The sequence below is a fragment of the Narcine bancroftii genome, chromosome 1 (genome assembly GCF_036971445.1).
Source record: "Narcine bancroftii isolate sNarBan1 chromosome 1, sNarBan1.hap1, whole genome shotgun sequence".
NCBI lineage: Eukaryota > Metazoa > Chordata > Chondrichthyes > Torpediniformes > Narcinidae > Narcine > Narcine bancroftii.
This window is the reverse complement of record NC_091469.1, coordinates 198502474-198521791: the sequence shown is the minus strand read 5'-3', so window position 1 is coordinate 198521791 and position 19318 is coordinate 198502474. Positions and strand designations below refer to the sequence as shown.

Below are 19318 nucleotides of genomic sequence, written 5' to 3'. Positions count from 1 at the left end.
AGATTCCTGTGTGCACGCAGAGTCTTTGGTTGGCGCATGCACAGCAGGTTCGTGTATAGAGTTCTGTTGGCGCATGAGCAAGAATTAAGGGTGCGAATTCAATATCATCAGGGCGCTTATTTTGCCAACCGAACTCCATATGTGAACCGACCATGCGTGCGCTAACCGAAGACTCACGCGTGCGCACAGGAATCAAGATGGCCGCGCCCAGCCTATGGACCCCAGGACGCCAACTAACAAAGTAAGTATGCACATTTTGGCTCTGACGTGCCCTGTATCCTTGTTATAGTTTGTCAAACTAAACCGAACATTTGATTAAAAAGTTTGCTTTAAGACTTCATACTCCACTCGTGTGGGCAAAATTCCAACTTACATCCATTTCAAAATACCACTGATCCTTCGGTCTCCATTACGGTCGTAAGTCGGGGACTAACTGTAATTAGAAATTTTGCCTTGCCTGCAGGAAAAAGAACTTCAGGGTTGTATGTGATGCCATGTATGTACTCTGAAAATAAATCTGAACTTTGAATCTTAATATACAAGAGTGCTGGAGGTCACGTAGCATCCACGGAAAGCAAGTGGCAGCGGATGTTTTAGGCAAATGCCCAAATAAGCTAGTGGGGTGGTGGGAAGGGGAGGAATCAGGCTTCCAGGTGATAGGTGTTTCATCTTGTATTCGTATGTGAGTTCTTAGACAACAAATGGATGAAGGAAAAGGTTCTTTAAAATTGTGGTAAACTGCACATGAGGCATGCCATGAGGCTGCAAGCCTCCATTACAGATCTCACATACTGTCTCTTGCTCTGTGTCAGCCCCCTGCTGGCAGACAAGTTTAATCAAACAGTAACTATAATCAAGGCCTTGCTAGTGGCCATGCAAACATGATCACTATCATTTCATCTCCCTTTCTTAAAACAAAAGTAGCTTACTTTTAACTAACATGTTTTCTTTGCATAACTCTGCAATTTTAACTTTAACTGCAAGAACTTATATTTTCATTATTATCAACATTGTTAACATTTTTTAAACTTGTTTTGTGTGTTCACATTTACATACACTAAACCTTGAATAAGATAGCACTACTTCATTCTACAACAGGAGCCTTTAAATTTGCTCAATGAGTCTCTTAGGAGGATTCACTTGCCTTGACGATCTCTAGTTGTTGCCTCAGACGATGTCTTCTCAGCTGTCTATTCAGGTTGTTCAACAGTATCCGTCTTTCCATCTGCTGTGGCTGGTCCCATTTGAAGATCAAGATGATTTCTTCTCAGAACAGAACCTTCATCTGTTTGAATGGTGTATGATCTTAGCTGGACTTCACCAAGGACAGTTCCTTTCTGACTCCATAAGTTTATTTTGTCTTTTAGCCTTACTTGGTCACCAGTGTAGAATTCCAGTAGGTTTTTTGTTCCTCTGTCAAAATAATACTTCTGCTTTTCTTTCTGTTGTTCTTTCAACTTCCTCACTATCTCACCCTCTTTTATGTTTAGGAGGTTCTCCTGAATGGGAAGGCTTGTTCTTAGTCTACATCCCATAAGGAGTTGTGCTGGTGACCATACCAGACTCGAGCGGTGCATGCTCTGGTAGAAGTCTGTTCCACTGTTTTTTGCCTTGTTCATCGGTCTTTTCACTGTCTGTACTGATTTTTCCACTAGACCATTGAACTGTGGAAAATGAGAACTTGACTTGGTGTGTACAAAGTTCCACTCTTTGGCCAATTGTCAGAACTTCAAATTGCAAAACTGGGGTCCATTGTCTGTGAAGACCTCACTTGCCACACCATGTCTGGAGAATATGGCTTTCATACATGTTATTACATGTTGGTGTTCAGTTTACACACCTCTGGATACAGGAAGTAATAGTCTGTGACGACAAGATAGTCCTTCCCTTGACATTCAAATAGATCAGTCCCTATTCGTTAAGGTCTGTATGGTGCTGGGTGTGGGTTTAGTGGTTCTGCAGGATTGCTTGCTTGATATTTCTGACATATTGTACAGTTTGACACTTCATTTGTTATATCATTGTTGATTCTTGGCAAGTACATCACCTCTCATGCTCTTACACTTTTCGATTCCGAGATCCTTTTTAGCATCTCTTTTCTCAGACTCCTTGAGATAAGGATTTTGCTTCCTTTATAGATGACGGCTTCAACCACTGATAGTTGCGCCCTGCACTTCCAGTACTCCGCAACATTAAGTGAGCAGTCCTGCTTCATGTTGGGCCATCCATCCAAGATCTTTTTTCTCAGTTGTCTCAGTGTTTCTTCTTCGTTTGGCTCTGAGTTTATGGGCTCAATTTTTGCATCTGATATGGGCAGTTCATTTGCAATCATGTCCACAAAGGTGTTCATGTCTTCATCCATTTTGGTGTTTGCGGGCTGTCTCGTGTCAACAGCTATGGACAACATGTCTGCTGTGTACATTAGCTTACCCAGAGTGTACACCACATTCAGTGTATAGCATTGCAGCCTAATCATCATTCTTTGTATTCTAAGTGGACATTCATTTAATGGTTTTTGGAACAATGCAAACAAGGGCCTATGGTCAGTCTCTACACTGATTGCTTGTCCTGACACAAACCGATGAAATCTTTCAAAGGGGTATGTGATGCTGAGCAGCTCCTTTTCAATTTGAGCGTATCGTGTCTCCGCGTCTGTCATTGAACGTGATGCATACGCAGTGGGTGCCAGTCATCATATTTTTGCAAAAGAACTGCACCGAGCCCACTATGTGACGTGTCTGATGGTATCTTGATGGGTCTCGCTGGGTCGTAAAGCCTCAGAACTGGTTCCTCTGTGAGCAGTTTCTTTAGTTCCCTCCATGACTTTTCATAGTCATGATCCCACACCCATTCAATGTTCTTTTCTGTTCGTCCTCAATGGAGCTGTCTTTTCTGAGAGGTTGGACATGAATTTACCCATATAGTTGACCATTCCATTAAACCTCTATGTCCTCTTTGCATTGTGGCCTTGTCATGTTTCCAATGGCAGACACCTTTCTGGGATCTGGTCTGATGCCCTCACTACCAATAATATATTCTACAAATGTTAGTTCTGTCATCCTGAGCTGGCAGTTCTCTCTATTCAGCTTCAGGTTTGCTTTCCTTGTTGCTTCCAGCACTTTCCTTAGTCTCTCATCATGCTCCTTTCTCGTGGTTCGCCATACTATGATGTCATCCATTGAGGTTTCAACTCCATCCAGGTGCTCATAGACATATGGATAGTTTTGCGATACACTTCAGGAACTGAGGCAATTCCGAATGGTAACCTTAGGAATCTGTATCTGCCAAATGGACTATTGAACATGCACAATTTTGAAATTACTTAATCCAGTTTTAATTGCCCAAATCCTGATGATGCATCTAACTTGCTGAAAATCTTTGCATTTGCAAACTGTGACATGATTTCTTCATGCGTTGGAAGCTTAAATTGTTCTCTCTTTATTGCTCAGTTTAGTTCTCTTGGATCCAGGCAAATTCTAAGCTTTCCATTCTTTTTGTCCACAACGATGAGTGAACTCACTCACTCCATTGATTCATCCATCTTCTGAATCACGATCAGGCTTTCCATCCGGTCCAACTCTTCTTTTAGTTGCTTTTGAAGTGCAAATGGAACTTTTCTACATTAATTTATTATCAATGGTACATGTTTATCCACTCTGATCATGTGTTCTCCTGGAAGGCAGCCTAAACCCTGAAATAGGTCACTGTACTCTTTCATGAGTTCTCATAGACTGTCTCTCTTTTACTTTCCACCACAAGGACTCTTTTTACCAGGTTCAGTTTCTCACAGGCTGTTAAACCTTGTATGACCTGTACATCCTTTGGTATCATGATGAATGTTTGCATGTGTTCTTTGTCCTTGTGTTTCACTGTGACCATTCATTCTCCTTGCACTGGTATATCGGTACCTGAATATCCTGTCACCTTCACTTTTGTTCCATAAATCTTTGGTCTCGGTCTAATCTTCCTAAAATCAGTCTCTGATATTACATTAATTTGTGCTCCAGTATCCAATTTAACTGAAATATATATGTCATTCACTTTTAATCTCAACATTCAGTCTCTGTTTTCTTTCTTGTTTTCAGTCACAACATCTACATAGAATTCCCCTATCTTCATTTTATCTACTTCATGAACCTTGCTTTGTTGCACTTGGTTCCAACATCAACGGGCATAATGGTTGCTTTTGTTGCACATATTGCATGTTTTACCATATGCTGGACACTTTTTTGGTAGATGTTGTGTACCGCATCAACAACATGGCTTTCGATTGTCCCTTTCATTTTGTTCACTGGCCACACCTCTCTTTCCATTTTGGCGTGCTTTTTGTTAAACCATTTATGTCTATTCTTGCTCACTGCATTCATGTTGCAGCTAGTTTCACTGAACAGCTCTTTTGCCTGCGTTTTTACAGTTTCTGTAGTACCTCAAGTGCTATGTCTTTTTCCAGGTCTATATTTTGCTCTCTTAGCAGTCTTTTTCTTAGACTATTATCTGGAATACCAAACACAAGTCTGACTTTTATCAGCGAGTCAGTCAGTCCACCAAATTCACACGATTTGCTTCTGTTTCTCAATTCATTTACATACTGATCAATACTGTCTTCCGTTTTCTGTACACATGAAAAATCTGTGCCTCTCAAATGTCACATTATGTTTAGGGATGCAGTATGCCTCAAACTGTTCCATTATTTTTTCCAGTTTCATTTTGTCTCCTTCAGCAGCAAATGTGAAGTTATTATACACCTCCAAGGCTTCATCACACATGTAAGAAAACTGACACTTTCACTTTATCACATTTTTCATCAGCTCCAACTGCCACTAAATACAATCCAAAATGCTGTTTAAATCTGTTCCAATTTTTAGCCACATTGCCTGTCAGCTGAAGTTTTGCTGGTGGATGGAATCTTTCCATTTTTCACTTTGTTAGCTTCTCTTCACTGATCAGTTGTTGACTTTAGATTTTACCTTTTAAAGTATTTCCTTCTAACTTCCTTCATCCCACTTCTGACACTATGTTTCATCTTTTATTTGTATGTGCAAGTTATTAGGCAACACGTGGATGAAGGAAAAGGTTCTTTACTGTAAAGTTTATATAAACAGCACATGAGACAGGCCATGAGACTGCAAGTCTCCATTACAGATCTCACATACTGCCTCTTGCTCTGCATCAGCCCCCTGCTGGCAGCCAAGTCCACTCAAACAGGAACTAGAATCAAGGACTTGCTAGTGGCCATGCAAACATGATCACTATCATTACAATAGGTAGATTCAGAGAGGAGGGGGCAGAGAGAGGAGAAAGATGCTTTGTGCAGGGAAGGCAAGGGGTGATGGGGATGATACCGATAGTGCAGTCTTTCAGACATTAGCTTGAACTGCTCTTTCGATTGTGGTATTTTGAAGGAAAGGAGCTGCACAAAGGAACGTCACATTGCAAAGCATCAGGTGCTGCACTTGGACAATAAATTTTAAAACCCACTTACATTCAACTGGTTACCAAGGATGTCTGACTGACTCTGATTTTGCAAAGACTCAAACTGGGGACTAAGCACAAAATTCAACACAGGGGAATGTATTATATTTTTTTTATTGACCTATACAGTGGGAAAAACTGGTTTAAATTCTTTGAGACTGAGCAATGTTTGGATGATAAATTAGTTCAGGTTATAGTTCTTCAGGGTTTTTGTATACCCAATATAAACTGTCAATGTTATTTATTAGTTATGGTAAATAAAAACTTTGAAACAATACAACACTTTTGAAAAACATTTATTTTCTGGATTCAGTGACATCCATAAATATTTCAAGAGTCAGATGCTTCATGAACTATTGATTTCAGATGTTTTCATATTATAAGCATTTCATTTTTAATACACATGTTGGTAATTATTCATAAACTACAGTTGTCACATATTTGGCTAGAAATTATTTCCATATTTCTTTATTCACAGAGTAATCCCATTCCTCACTAACTTCCCCTGTAATTGCGCTCCCCATATTCCCCATTTAGAACCATAGAACTGTAGAACAACATCAAGATCATGACAAGTTATTGGGGTTCTCTCAGGCATATCTGGAAACAGGTTCCTAAATTTTAAAAGTAGCCGTTTCATTTGATCCTTTTCCTGGGGCTGAAGATGAGCCAACTGAGCATCCAGATTCTGCAAAATACTTGAATTAGACAGAGGAAATTGAATCATGCTTTGTTTGAAGTGACCCTCACTAGAATCAGCTTAATACTGTCTCATGATCCGTAGACTCCTTAATTCTGTCAACAACCAATACCTCTGGTGAAGGTTGTTCCTTGCTATATAGGCCAAGTTCTCCAAATAAGGTTTTAACATGTTGACATGGCAACTCTGCTTTTTATGTTTCTGATCTAATTACGAAGCTGACTTCATTCACCTTTGACTCTATCTCATACGGGCCTGAAAATTTAGCCCTAAGGGGACTGGAATTTGCTGGGAAAAGGATTAACATAATCCCTTTGGTTTAAAAGTTCTCACCAACCCTTCATTTTGCTTTGATCCGTTTCCAAATTCTTGAGTTAATTTACAGACTTTCTGTAAATGATCTTTAAATTTTGAAACATATCTAAATTCAACTGCACATCCTCATTAACCCCTTGTTCCTTCAAAATCATGAAAGGTCCTTAAACTTGGTGACCAAAAACTAGCTCAAAAGGGCTAAAGTCTAATGATTCTTGTACAAACTTACTTACTGCAAATAAAAGCAAATGGACACCCTCATCCCAATCCTTCTCATTCTCAAAACAATAGGTCCTCTTGAGATTCTGGATGATATACAGATGACGTGATTTGGTTAGCTTCCAATTTATAAACTATCTGCTGAAACAGTCTCGACATGAAATTACTTCCCCGGTCTGACTGGATCTCTTTAGGCAAACAAACTAAAATGAAAAATGTTATAAGAGCTTTTGACACAGCTTTAGCTTTAATATTTTTAAGTGGTATTGCTTCTGGAAACCTGGAGGCTGTACACATGACAGCTTTTGTTATGGGCAATGGGCCAAGACAATCCTCAATAACCTTAGAAAAGGGTTTGTCAAAAGCAGGAATGGGTTGTAATGGAGTCACTGGGGGAACCTGATTAGGTTTACCCACAACTTGACAAATGTGGCAGATCCAGCAAAATGTCAAAATGTCTTCTTAAACTAGACCAATAGAATTGTTCCATAATCACATATTAAATAGTTTTCCTTACACCAAGATGACCACCCGAGGGCATGCTATGCATGGGCCAAGGTTACAATTTCATCCGTATAGGCTTTAGGAACTACAACCTGGTGAGCAACTGCTCATTCTTCACTGACAAGTGGTGGTCTACACTTCCTCATCAACATGCCTTCCTTGAAGTAATAGCCAACTCTTTTTGGGATAACGACACTCGGGGTTAACACCAGAACTCTAGTCCAATAAAGAAGGATGCAAAGTCTTTGACAGGTCATTACAATCTGACTGCTGTTTTGTACTACCAAGATTCCAAGATTCCAGTCTCTTTTAAATCAGTCTGCACAGCACTGTCTGCACTGGCAAGCTTTTTAGTCACTGTACAGGCTGGATATATATCAGAATCTATCTTTTCTCATCAATGACTGGCTTAGTTGTCAACCTCAGCGTAGGGACAACTTCACTCTCTGAAAGGTCATTTCCTAATAACAATGAAACTCCCTCGACTGATAAACTTGATCAGATCGCTATTGTAACAGGTCCATCAACTAATTCTGATTTCAACATTATCCCATGCAGAAGTACCAACTCCAGATGACCCCCTAGACCTCAAATCAAATTTATTTCACCAATGACAGTCTCATTGCTAAACTCCAAAACACTGTCCAAAATGAGTGGGTTCCCCCAGTATGTTGAAGGATTTTCACTCACTTGTGGTGACCATTTATCGAAACCAAACCCTCTGACATAAAATATTTGAATTCATCCCTATTGTTACTCGCAGGTCTTGAACCATTTTGGTTTCTACGTATTTCATCTCTTTGAATATAAGCATCTGGCTCTCCCTCCTTTTCTCTCTTTTTCCTCAACATGGAGCAACTTGTTATCATGTGACCAGGTTTTATTACATTAGTGGCAAAGGGGATCTGAAGGTTTTTCCCTTTTTTGCCTCCCTTCTTTATCCTGAGCACAACTTCTTGATTTATTTTCTAACTTACTTGGATAGTCCATATTACCCTTTTAGAAAATTCTACTTGATACAAATTTAATTTTGTGGGTTAAAGCATACTCATCCACTAATTTAGCAGATTCCTGCCAGGTTTCAACTCCCTTTTCATCTAAATATGCTTTTATGTCATTAGGAATGCACCTTTTAATTTCCTCAGCTAACACCAACTCTCTCAGTTTGTTATAATCATCATTTATATATTTTTTATGTGCACTACCGGTCAAAGCACACAGCATTGCCATATGCAAAATCCACACAAGACTGGTTCACTGATTTTCTCAAATTCCTGAAGTTTTGCTTATAAGCTTCTGGACCCAATTTACAAGCTTTAAGCACAGCTTGCTTCACAATCTTATAATCTGCAGCTTCTTGGGTTGTAAGGGCAGAGTAAGCCTGCTGGGCCTTCCCTCTAATCAGGCTTTGTAACGTGGGGGACCAATGGTCTTTCGGCCACTTTAAACTCTCAGCAGCTTTATCAGTCACAGCCTCACCAAAAGGAGGAACTAAACCCTTGTGGTAGTAAACCTCTCACTAGGACCAGAAGGTGGAACTCCATTTCTCATCTCTCTCTCTCAAAATGCCTTTACTTTTGTACTTCATCCTTTTCAAATCTGCATTTTTCTAACTCAAACTGCCTTCTCCTCTCTTCGTCAAACTGCTTTTCCTTTCATGCTTCCTTCACCTTAAATTTACGTTTTTCTAAACTCAATCTGCTCCAACAGTAACCACTGCTCAAGGGATTTACTCTTGGGAATTTGTTCCAACTCCTCCTCTCCAAACAGTCAACTCGATCTCTGCCTTTTTCATTGACAATTTTACCACCACAAGTTCCAACTTTTGGGTGTCAGCCACCAACTCATTCTTTTTCACCCTCTACAAACCTGTAGAGGTTGGTGATCCCAATAACTCATCAATATCCATTGCTGCTGTTTTTCCACACACATAAGCTTTTTAATTGGCTTTCAAAAAGGAATTTAACCAATCAAATCAAAAATTAGTCAATCAATAAATTCCAATGTTTGTTAGATCCTGGAAAATCCCCCAATTTGTTACGTCACTGACCGACAGCAATAGAAATTCACCAAGAGACTGTTATGGGTTTTCTTATAAAACAATATAATTATTAATAATTATTAATAATATAATAACGTATCTAAACTTAACTCCCAACTATGTGCTAAAATACTTATGTGTGTGATGCCCAAACCATTACAGCTTAGGCACAACTCTGCAAAGTTATTTCTAAGTTCAGTCTTAGAAATCCTGTGTTGAAACTCAGGCTTTTAAACTGATTGATGCTCAGATGTAGTTACGAAGGAAGTGAGAGACTGAGTGATCAGACTGCCAAAAACTCATGAATCCTTGTTAAGTTGCTTCCAGATAAATGCTCTTTCATACAAATGATAATCACAACTCCTCTTTTCCTTGCATAAGGGAAACAAAATGTGTGTGACTTTCACAATGCTTCCAAAACCCAGACACAGAGACAAAATGACTATCACAATCGTCATAATCTAATGAAGCAATTCTCCTGCTTCCTTTGCCCAGATATTGGTCAATCAAAATGACCGTTACAATGGACACAATGGTTCAATAAATTCCCCTGACAAAGAGAATTAGCAGAATTGTCCATTACATAGAGTCATTGCACGATCTGTGTTTTATCAGATGACTGACTGATCAATACTGAAATGCTGGTTCTTTAAATGTTCCATTTACATGATTCATAATCACATGACTCCCTCTCACCATCTGGTTTTCCTGAATAAACAACCATTGTTCTTTCCTTCTTCTTGGGCATTAACTTTTTTTTATGGTTTGTACATAACACTGCCACTCTGTCTGGAATGTTGTGAAAACTGAATGTTTGCAGCCTGCACCAACCGCCAAAGTGAACACACTAAATAAAACAGGAGCTTGTAATAGTTGCACTTTTGTTTTTCCAAGTCTTGACACATTTCACACTGTCAAAGTTTGCCAAAGTGTGTATGCTTTGAAATGCATAATAGATCACAGGTCCACATGCACACAAAATTACCTGTGATTAATTAAACATTTGGTTTGCTGCATTTTCATTTTCATAAAAGCCTTTCATGCAAAGTTTTAATGTTTTGCATTCTGTGAAGCAGTCTGTTATATAGTCAGGGCAATGTGAATCATGTAACTGCGTAAGAATACACCCTTCTCACTGTAATGCTCCACTGTGGTGGTGATGGTGGGGTGGGGGTATAGAGAGAGAGAGAGATTACCTGAGATGGTGGAAGGCATCAGTGAGTAAACTCTCTTTTGTTATTTGAATCTTTAAGTTATTTAAGAAGCCTCCCAAGAAACACAGAGACATAACACAGTCCATTTGCTTTAAGGTATCTCTGTCCAGGATCCAATCTGGGATAAGAGTCAACAATTTGAAGAATTGTAATTTGGACAGCAAAGGTTAGCCCACCTACATTCCAGCCCCAAATCCCAACAGGAAGCCATCATTTCTCCTCAACCAAATCTGTTTACAATAGCTGGTTGGGATGTCACGTATGGATCACAAGAGAGGCCTAATAACTGTGGAATCCAGTTTGCAGGCAGGACTCCATTCCATCTCAGGAAACTGCTACCAGGGACTACATGATCCATGCAAAATGGCAGGCAAAGGTCAGTTGGAGATCAAAAAGAAAGGGTATTACTGGCAGCAGAGGAAGATAATTAGAAAAACACAGAGTTGGATTCTTGCCAAAACTATGCAGCGGGTGACACGAACTAATAATATAGAAGGTTTTGTGTTGTGTGCATGGCAAACAATACTTCACACCATAAACCTTCATATTTGCAATAATGAGATGCATTTATTGCAATAATTGCATTTTTAGTTATAACCATGATTTGGTTTCTGCACCGTTGTGAGAATGCTGAAACTCCCACTCTGCCAGCTATGTGCAGCTGTAGTGAAACACAAAAGTCTGCAGTCAGACACTGTGATTGTAGTAAAAACACAAAAATGCAGGAGAAACACAGAAGCAGTGTCCCTCAGAGCTAAAAATATACTACCAACGTTTTGGGCCTATGCCCTTTAACGCCTTTTGTGTTTGTATTAGGTCCATCTGCAGACTATTCAACGTTGAGCACCTTATTACCTGTAACCAATGAGTCAGAAAACTGGAGCAGTTTCACGACTTACCTCATCGCTCGATCCATTTTCCACGCGGAACCTTCCTGCTCTCTGTATTGCCCCATCAGCATCACTGGAAATAAGCTGCAAATATCAAGAAAAAAAAATCAGGAGCTATTACAACTGACAGTAGGAGATAGTCATTGGTGTCATCATATTCAATGCAAATCCACTTGTAAGTGGGATGACGCTGGGAAGTATTAATTGTGTGGATGGATAGAGGCTTTCTCCCTCCAAGGTTGAAACAGCAAACAGGAGCGGGCCTAGATTTATGATGCTTGGGAGCAAGTACAGGGGTGGGGGGGAATGTAAGAGCTAAGTTCTTCAGAGAGTGGTGGGTGAATGGAATACGCTGCCAACAACTGTGGTAGGTACAGGTACAATAGAATCTTTTAAGACACTATTAGATAGGTTCATGGAACTGAGAAATATGGAGGGATCATGGTAGGGAAAACCTGGCAGTTGGTAAAGTAGGTCAACACAACGACGTGGGCCAAGGGGCCTGTCGTGTGCTGTAGATTTCTATGTCCTACATGTCAAAAAACATCCAATGGTGTGGAAAAGAAACATCAGCATTTGGATTTTGTATGGATCAGCTTTACTTCCAAGGGAGCAGAGAATTCTTACAATATCTGACATTGGTAAGACTGCACCTTAGTTTTGTGGTCGGTGCTGATCTGCTTATTTAAGGCTGGATGCACTTATAATGGAGGTAATTCAAAGGGTGTCCACTGGATTGGTTCATGGGATGGAGGAAGCTGCTTTACAAGGAAAGGTTAATCAGCTTAGGCTTTCATAAATTAGAGTTCACAAGAACAATAGATATTTTTAATGTGCGAGTCACTGAGGGGATTCAGCTGGGTGGATACTGAGGAGGATTTTTCTCAGTATGGAGGAATCCAGAATTAAGGGACATAGTTGTTGGATAAGGTGCCTCACAGTTATGAAGATATGATTTTTTTCTCACTCTCTCTCTTGATGGATTGTGAACAGTGCTATGGTCTACTCCAATGTAGGCTGAGTTATTGGATAAACAGTTAGTTTATGTACCACATGTACCATGATACAATGAAAAGCTCTGTATTGCATGCGGACATAGAGAAAAGTTGCCACTCTCCAGCCCCATTTTGAATTTAAAACTTCACATAAAACGTAGTAAAAGCAAAGGAACAAAGATTAGTCAACTTGTTAGATCACAATCCCCAATTTTTTTTTATTCAGGCGCCTGCCTACTTTTTGCTTATACTTTGATGAAGGGCTCATGCCCGAAATGTTGGTTACCCTTTACTTCCAAAAGATGTTGCATGGCTTGCTGAGTTTCTCCAGCACTTTTGAGTATTCCTGCACAATTTTATATGGACAGGGAAAAAAAAGAGTAATACAATTGGTAAACAAATGTAGGAAATAACCACAAAAACACAATAGCTTCAGCCATAAAAAGCAGGAGGGGGTCATTCGGCCTCGAACATCTGATTCATCGTGACTGTAGCTCAGCGTTACCTCAACATTTTCCCCACATTATCCTCATACCTCAATTTACTTAATATCCAAAACTCTAAAAAATAAACAACAATAAACGTCAATGACAATCAGAAAAAAGACAACCAAGGAGGAAAAGAAATGAGATTCAGATTTGATTAAAATTATATACATTTAATCACCAGGGTAGTCAAGATTTATAACTATAATCGGGATAAAGATGAATTATAGGTATGGTTGATATGAACAATGTTTATGATTATAGCTAATTGTCTGGAACATTATCCTTAGACATTTGATAACTACATGTATTTTTCCTTCTATTATCAAAATTATAATGGAATTGGAGAACTTCAGAAATTTGAAACCATAGCAACAGAATGTTCCCACATAAGATTTTCAATCGAAATGTTTACACAGGAAATGTTAATATTAATATGCCTCAGTATTAAAAATCAAAACCAGAATTCCAGAAAGCAGATGCAAAGTGGATGCACAACACAGACTGATCATTCACATCAAATTTAAGAGGTCATGCTCAACATATGACCATTATCCGCATACTTAACATTATCCGTGAGTTTCGGAGCATTCTCCCATGTCACCATTATCAAGAATGGGTCCCAGCATTTCACTGTTAACAAGTTCTCAAACAAAGCCTAGACTATCAACCAATGAATTGCTTTCACTATTTTTGTTTGACCACAAGCCAGCTCTTGGGAGTGGGGGGGGGGGGCAGGGGGAGAGTGTTGGATCTAATACTTCTGTTATCCAATATCTGAGACCACCTCTCCCTTCAGCATCCATCATGGGTGGAGCAGTCGATTTGAGATCCCATGCAGACTGTTCAAGTTATTGATAAAGGGAACACAGGTGCTGTAGGTACAATAGATTTAAAGTGAATGGAGTGAAGATGAGGGCAGTGCTGGGAAGAGTTGCGGCAAAAGAGAGAGACAAGGATTGCCACGGCAAACCATTTTACCAAGGGTTAAAGCTGCCGTATAGCACAGGACTGGGGCAGTGAATGTGAACGAGGGGGAATTCTGAAAACCCACCATCCTCAATGTCCTTTGAAATCTTTCCCATCGCACCTTGAATATCTGCCCCTTATTTTGAGAGTGTTCACACACATTCCAAAGTGTTCAATCTACACACAAAGGAATACTGCGATTTTTGAAAAAATGTTTGGTTAGGTTCAATGATCACAAACCTTCCTCCTGCTCCCCTTCCCCCCTCCCCACCTCCTACTGGACAGGGGGTGATACAGGCACTTCCAGGAGTGAAACAAGAAAGTCTGCAAATGATCTGACTAAACAAAATTGCTGGAAAAACTCAATAGGTCCCATAGTGTCCATGGGAGGCAATTATAACATAACCAATGTTTCAGGACTGAGCCCTTCTGTTGAAGAGCAAGCACGTACTTGAATAAAAGGGTAGGAGAAGAAGCACCTGCAGGAGCACAGGCCAACAGCCTATAACCCATAGGTAGGTACTGATGGGGCAGAAAAGTTGACAATTGATCGGGGAGGAGGGGAACTCTGAATTCAAAGCTGGAAGAAAGGAGGCAGAAGGATAGAGTGACAAAGGGACAAGAGCTGGAGTAAAGGAGATGTGAGGATAGGAAATGAGAGAGATACTGGAGAAGTTGATGTTGATACCATCTGGGTGGAAGGTGCCCAGACAGAGTACTTCCAATCTAGGGCAGCCTCAGATGGGCAGTGCATGAGGCACAATTGTGACAACCCTCTTCCTTTGCAGTCACCCCTCCCCCAATATAACAGCAACACCACCAGCTTTGGGACTGTGCCTTTAAGGGCCAATTACCCTTTTTGAGTAGAGTGAGGGAAAGTGGGAGAAGATAATTACAACAGCACTGTTTCAGTGGGAAGGGGGAAACGAAGAGGAGGAAGTTCTCTGTTACACCAAGAAAGGTGTAACGCGATGCCATTTCTCCACAAGGCCGAGTCACTCAGAAGCACTGGATTTCCAAGATGCAGTGAGAAATGAGATTCACACAAGCCTCTTATCACTCGTTTCCAGCCATGCAATCGACTAACAAGATGTGGGTGAGCTCTCATGCTTGTTACTGAAGGCAATAGCTCACATGGAGCATATTAATCTGAAAATGTTTCTCTAATTAAAATTAAGCTGTTGATTTCTTTGACGTAATGAATGGTGGGGGGGGGGGCACAGCCTTATTGACGTAATGAATGGTGGGGGGGGGGCATAGCCTTAATCAGTGAGCGATAAGCATCTCACGGACTCTGCTTTGCCCACATCTCTGTGAGTCAACAATTGCAGCTTGGCCAGGACTTGGATGGCATTTTAGTTGAGTTTCCCTCCCAAGTCGACTTACTCCTCCCACCTCGCCTCAGGTGTATATACTGCTGATTTCAAGAGGGGTTTCTTCAGGGCAGAACTTGATGAAGGAGGATTTCTTCCAGGGGATCTGGGTCAACCAAAGATCAGCTCAATCCCAATCAGTAATGCTGTCCCCAGGACAATGCTTGTGCTCCGACTTTAACAAGCATTGTTACTGAAATAATAACCCTATCCAAACTGCTTTTCCATCAAAACCTGGAAATTATTCTTATTTGTTCTAATGAACAGCACTGTTTTATCCCGCCTCTGTCATGGCCACCTTCCCAACTAAACACTCTCATCTTGCCCTTTCCTTTCCTCGAACAATAACACAACCAATTTTCATGTCATCTGTACATTTACCAATCAAATCTCCAATATTCCAATGGAATTGTTTATGTACACAACATAAATGAACACTCCCAGCACACATCCCTGTGGTGCACTACTGTCACAGGCTTCCGATTGCAAAAAATAACCCTCCACCTCCTACAACCAGTCACCTTTGCATCCATATATAACCATATAACCATTTATGGAGCGGAAACAGGCCATGTCAGCCTTTCGAGTCCACACCAGTTCACTAGAACAACTCCACTAGCTCAAATCACCCGCTTACCGCCAATAACCCTCCAACCCCCTCACCTCCATGTACACATCCAACCTTCTCTTAAATGACAGAAGGAACCCTAACGCAACTATCTCATTCAGAAGTTCATTCCATTCTGCCATCACTCGCTGAGTGAAAAAGCTACCTCAAATATTTCTCCTAAAGTGTTGCCCCCTTACCCTTAACTCATGGCCTCTTGTTCCAATCTCCCCTGCCCTCAGGGGAAAGAGTCTGTTTATGTCAATTTGCCAACTTGTTCTGAAGTATTTGGGCTCCATTTGTTTGGGCGGTCTCTAATGTAGATAACATCAAGCTCTCTTCGCTCTTCATTAGATTTTGTTACCTCCTTGACAAAATCAAATCCAATTAACCAGACTGGATCACTCTGCAAAAGAATCTTCATGGAGAAGAATTTGGGAATAAATTATTATAAAACTAATAATGACTCCTTATTTCCAAACAGCAACCAAACAGCTGACCCCCACTCATGCTGACATTCCACAGTGCAATGGATATCTAATTGAAATTAACCAACACAAGGATAAAAGAGAGCCAATTCCAGATTCATGTGTGTGCCCAGTCAACCTATCCAAAGGCAGCAGCATCAAAAGGGATCAGTACAGGAGGCCAGGGATAAAACAGAATGTGACTCTGTGTTTGACAGGGGTGAGACAGAGAGATGTTCAGTGTGAAAACTGATAACATTGGGACGAGGAACCTGCACTGTGTTCAACTGAAAGATTCATATTGCATTTGGCAGGGGAATGGGGCTTGGAAATTGTAATGCTGTAACTATCTCAGGATGTTAGAGTCGGATATTTCTGCTGCTTGTGAAGAATCAACCTAAAAATGATCAGCACACATGGGAGCACCAGACGATGCACAGCCTTCAAGACACAGTAAATTCTATCTGAGTGTCTCAGCAATACTCCCTGCAGAAATGGGTAACATTTACCCTCCCCTTTGCTTCCCGCCTACCCCATCAGAAAAAGCCACAGGAAATTAAGGTAGGACACATCAAGCATTCCCAAACCTGTCAATCTTCATAAACGCCAGAGCTACCCATCTGACCAAATACATCCTGCTTTCGTCATTCGATCAGATTTAGCTGAAAAACATTAATTATCCACCAATTTGAATTAGACAATGTAAATTATTAAAGGTGCAGGAGGAGAATTTTGCTGTTGAATCATTTCAGTTGAAATTGGCAGACAATGCAAATTGAGCCACGTATCGAGTTCATCCTTGCAACAGCGACTGATGGAGGGGTTGGTGGGCATTCCTACCACAGTACCCGTTCATCATATCAACAGCAACTGCCTGTATGTCCTGTAAATCAGCTCTGATTCTGTGTCTTCATGGTCGCTAAGATTCAACTCAAACCCATTGAGGATGGTCATTTCTATTGTCTCCACCAGTATCACCGTCTATTCACCTGTCTGGGCCCTCAGGTTTTCCTCAACTTCTTTGCCACTTGTAAAAGAATCCTAGACTGTTCACTCCTCTCCCTGGAGGCTGTCTGACCTGATGAGTCCCTCCAGCTTCATTTTATTTGCTGAACGTTCCAGCATCAATAGTTCTTGTATTTTTTTTTGTACTTTGTCTCTCCTCTTACATTTAACACATTGCTAAAAACCTACATCTTCGACGAAGCTTTTGGTCATCTCCACCCCCATACCCCCCACTAAACCTGCTGAAGTGGTTTCCATCTGATCTGATTGGACATCGCCATATCCAGCTCCAATAGGCTTATCAAATTTGCACAATGATGTGTTGCATGAGAGCAAAGAGGTGGAAGATCTCATAATATGGTGCGAGATTAACAACGTGGGTCTCAACGTGGACACGACAAAGGAGATGATCGTGGACTTCATGGCCAGGAATGATCACACTCCACTACGCATCAACAACTCTGTAGTAGAGAGTGGAGAGCACCAAGTCCCTTGGAATACACTTAGCTAGTGACCTATGGCGGACACTCAACATTTCACTTGTCAGAAAGATGCAACAGTGACATCACTTCCTGAGAAGACCGAAGTGGGCAAAGCTACTGGCCACCATTATGTCAGCCCTCTATAGGACTCTATCAAGAGCGTCCTGTCCAACTGCATCACAGTGTGGTATGGTTACGGCAGAGGAAATGGATCAGAGGTCAATCCATAGGACCATAAGAGTGGCAGAGAGGATCATTGGGGTCTCTCTCCCCCAACCCAACACGATCTACTGGGATCATTGTCTGAAGAGGTCATGCAAAATCAGTGAGAACACCTTCTACCTTGCACACAGCATCTTTCAGCTGCTCCCATCAAGAGGTACAGGAGTGTCAGAGCCAGCACCACCAGGCTGAGGAACAGCTTCTTCCCATGGGCAGTGAGAAGACTGAGCGACCAAAGGAACTGCTCACACTAAATTCATGAAACAATATTTATTTGTACAAATGAATACTTGTCCTGTATGTGTATTGTTTGTCTGTATATGTGTTATGTTTGGTTGTGTGTCTGCATGTTTTGCACCGAGGACCGGAGAACATGGTTTCGTTAGTTGTACTTCTACAATTAGATGACAAACGCGACTTGACTATCATTCTGTAAAGAATCATGGGGCATCGTTCAGCATTATAGGCGGAAACTCGTGGGGGGGCTACTGCTCTCCACCAGATGTAAATGTGGGGCCCCATTATATCTTATGAAGTCATGGTTTAACAGTCCACTTGAAATAAAACATCTCCATTGACCTTCAGTACCATTTTGAGAAGGAGAATCAGAGCATTATAAGACATAGGAGCAGAAAAATGGCCATTCAACCTATTGAGTCTGCTCCACCATTTAATAATTTTCCCCACTTAACTCCACTGCCTGGCCTTCTCCCTATAACAAGTGATGCCCTGGATAATCAAGAATGGATCAATCTCTGCCTTAAATACCTCCAATGACTTGGGCCTCCATAACTGCCATCGCAAAAAATTCCACAGACTTACCATCCTCCGTCTGAAGAAATTTCTGTTCTAAGTGGAACCCCTTCAATCCTGAAGTTGTGCTCTCTTGTCCTAGACTCTCCCACCATGGGAAACAACTTTTCTCCTCATCTATTCTGTTCACTCCTTTCAACATTCAAAATGTTTCAAAAAGATCTCCTCCACCCCCCATTCTCCTAAATTCCAATGAGTCCAGGTGAAGAACTGTCAAACACTCCTTATAAGATAACCCTTTCATTCCTGGAATCATCCTTGTTAACCTCCTCTGAACCCTCTCTAACTCCAGCACATCCTTCCTGAAATGAAGAGCCCAAAGCTGCTTACAATACCCCAAGTGAGGTCTCACCTGTGCCTTATTAAGTCTTAATATCACATCCCTGTTCTTACATTCTATTCTTCTTGAAATGAATCCCAGCATTGCATTTGCCTTTGTCACCACCGACTCAAAATGCAAGTTTACTTTCAGACTATCGCAGCAGTTCTCAACCCTTTTCTTTCCACTCACATACCACTTTAAGTAATCCCTATGCCATCAGTGC

The 19318-nt window shown here is 40.9% G+C and overlaps 1 protein-coding gene across 3 annotated transcripts in view; it reads right to left on the bottom strand.

Annotated features, from left to right (window-relative positions):
• Nucleotides 1-19318, bottom strand: part of garnl3 (GTPase activating Rap/RanGAP domain like 3) — a 393291-nt gene that overhangs the window by 219093 nt on the left and 154880 nt on the right. For all 3 annotated transcript variants that reach the window (XM_069906232.1, XM_069906154.1, XM_069906300.1), the window contains one exon: nt 11365-11439. In XM_069906232.1, the coding sequence (XP_069762333.1) occupies nt 11365-11439 (75 nt within the window). The remainder of the gene's footprint in view (nt 1-11364; nt 11440-19318) is intronic.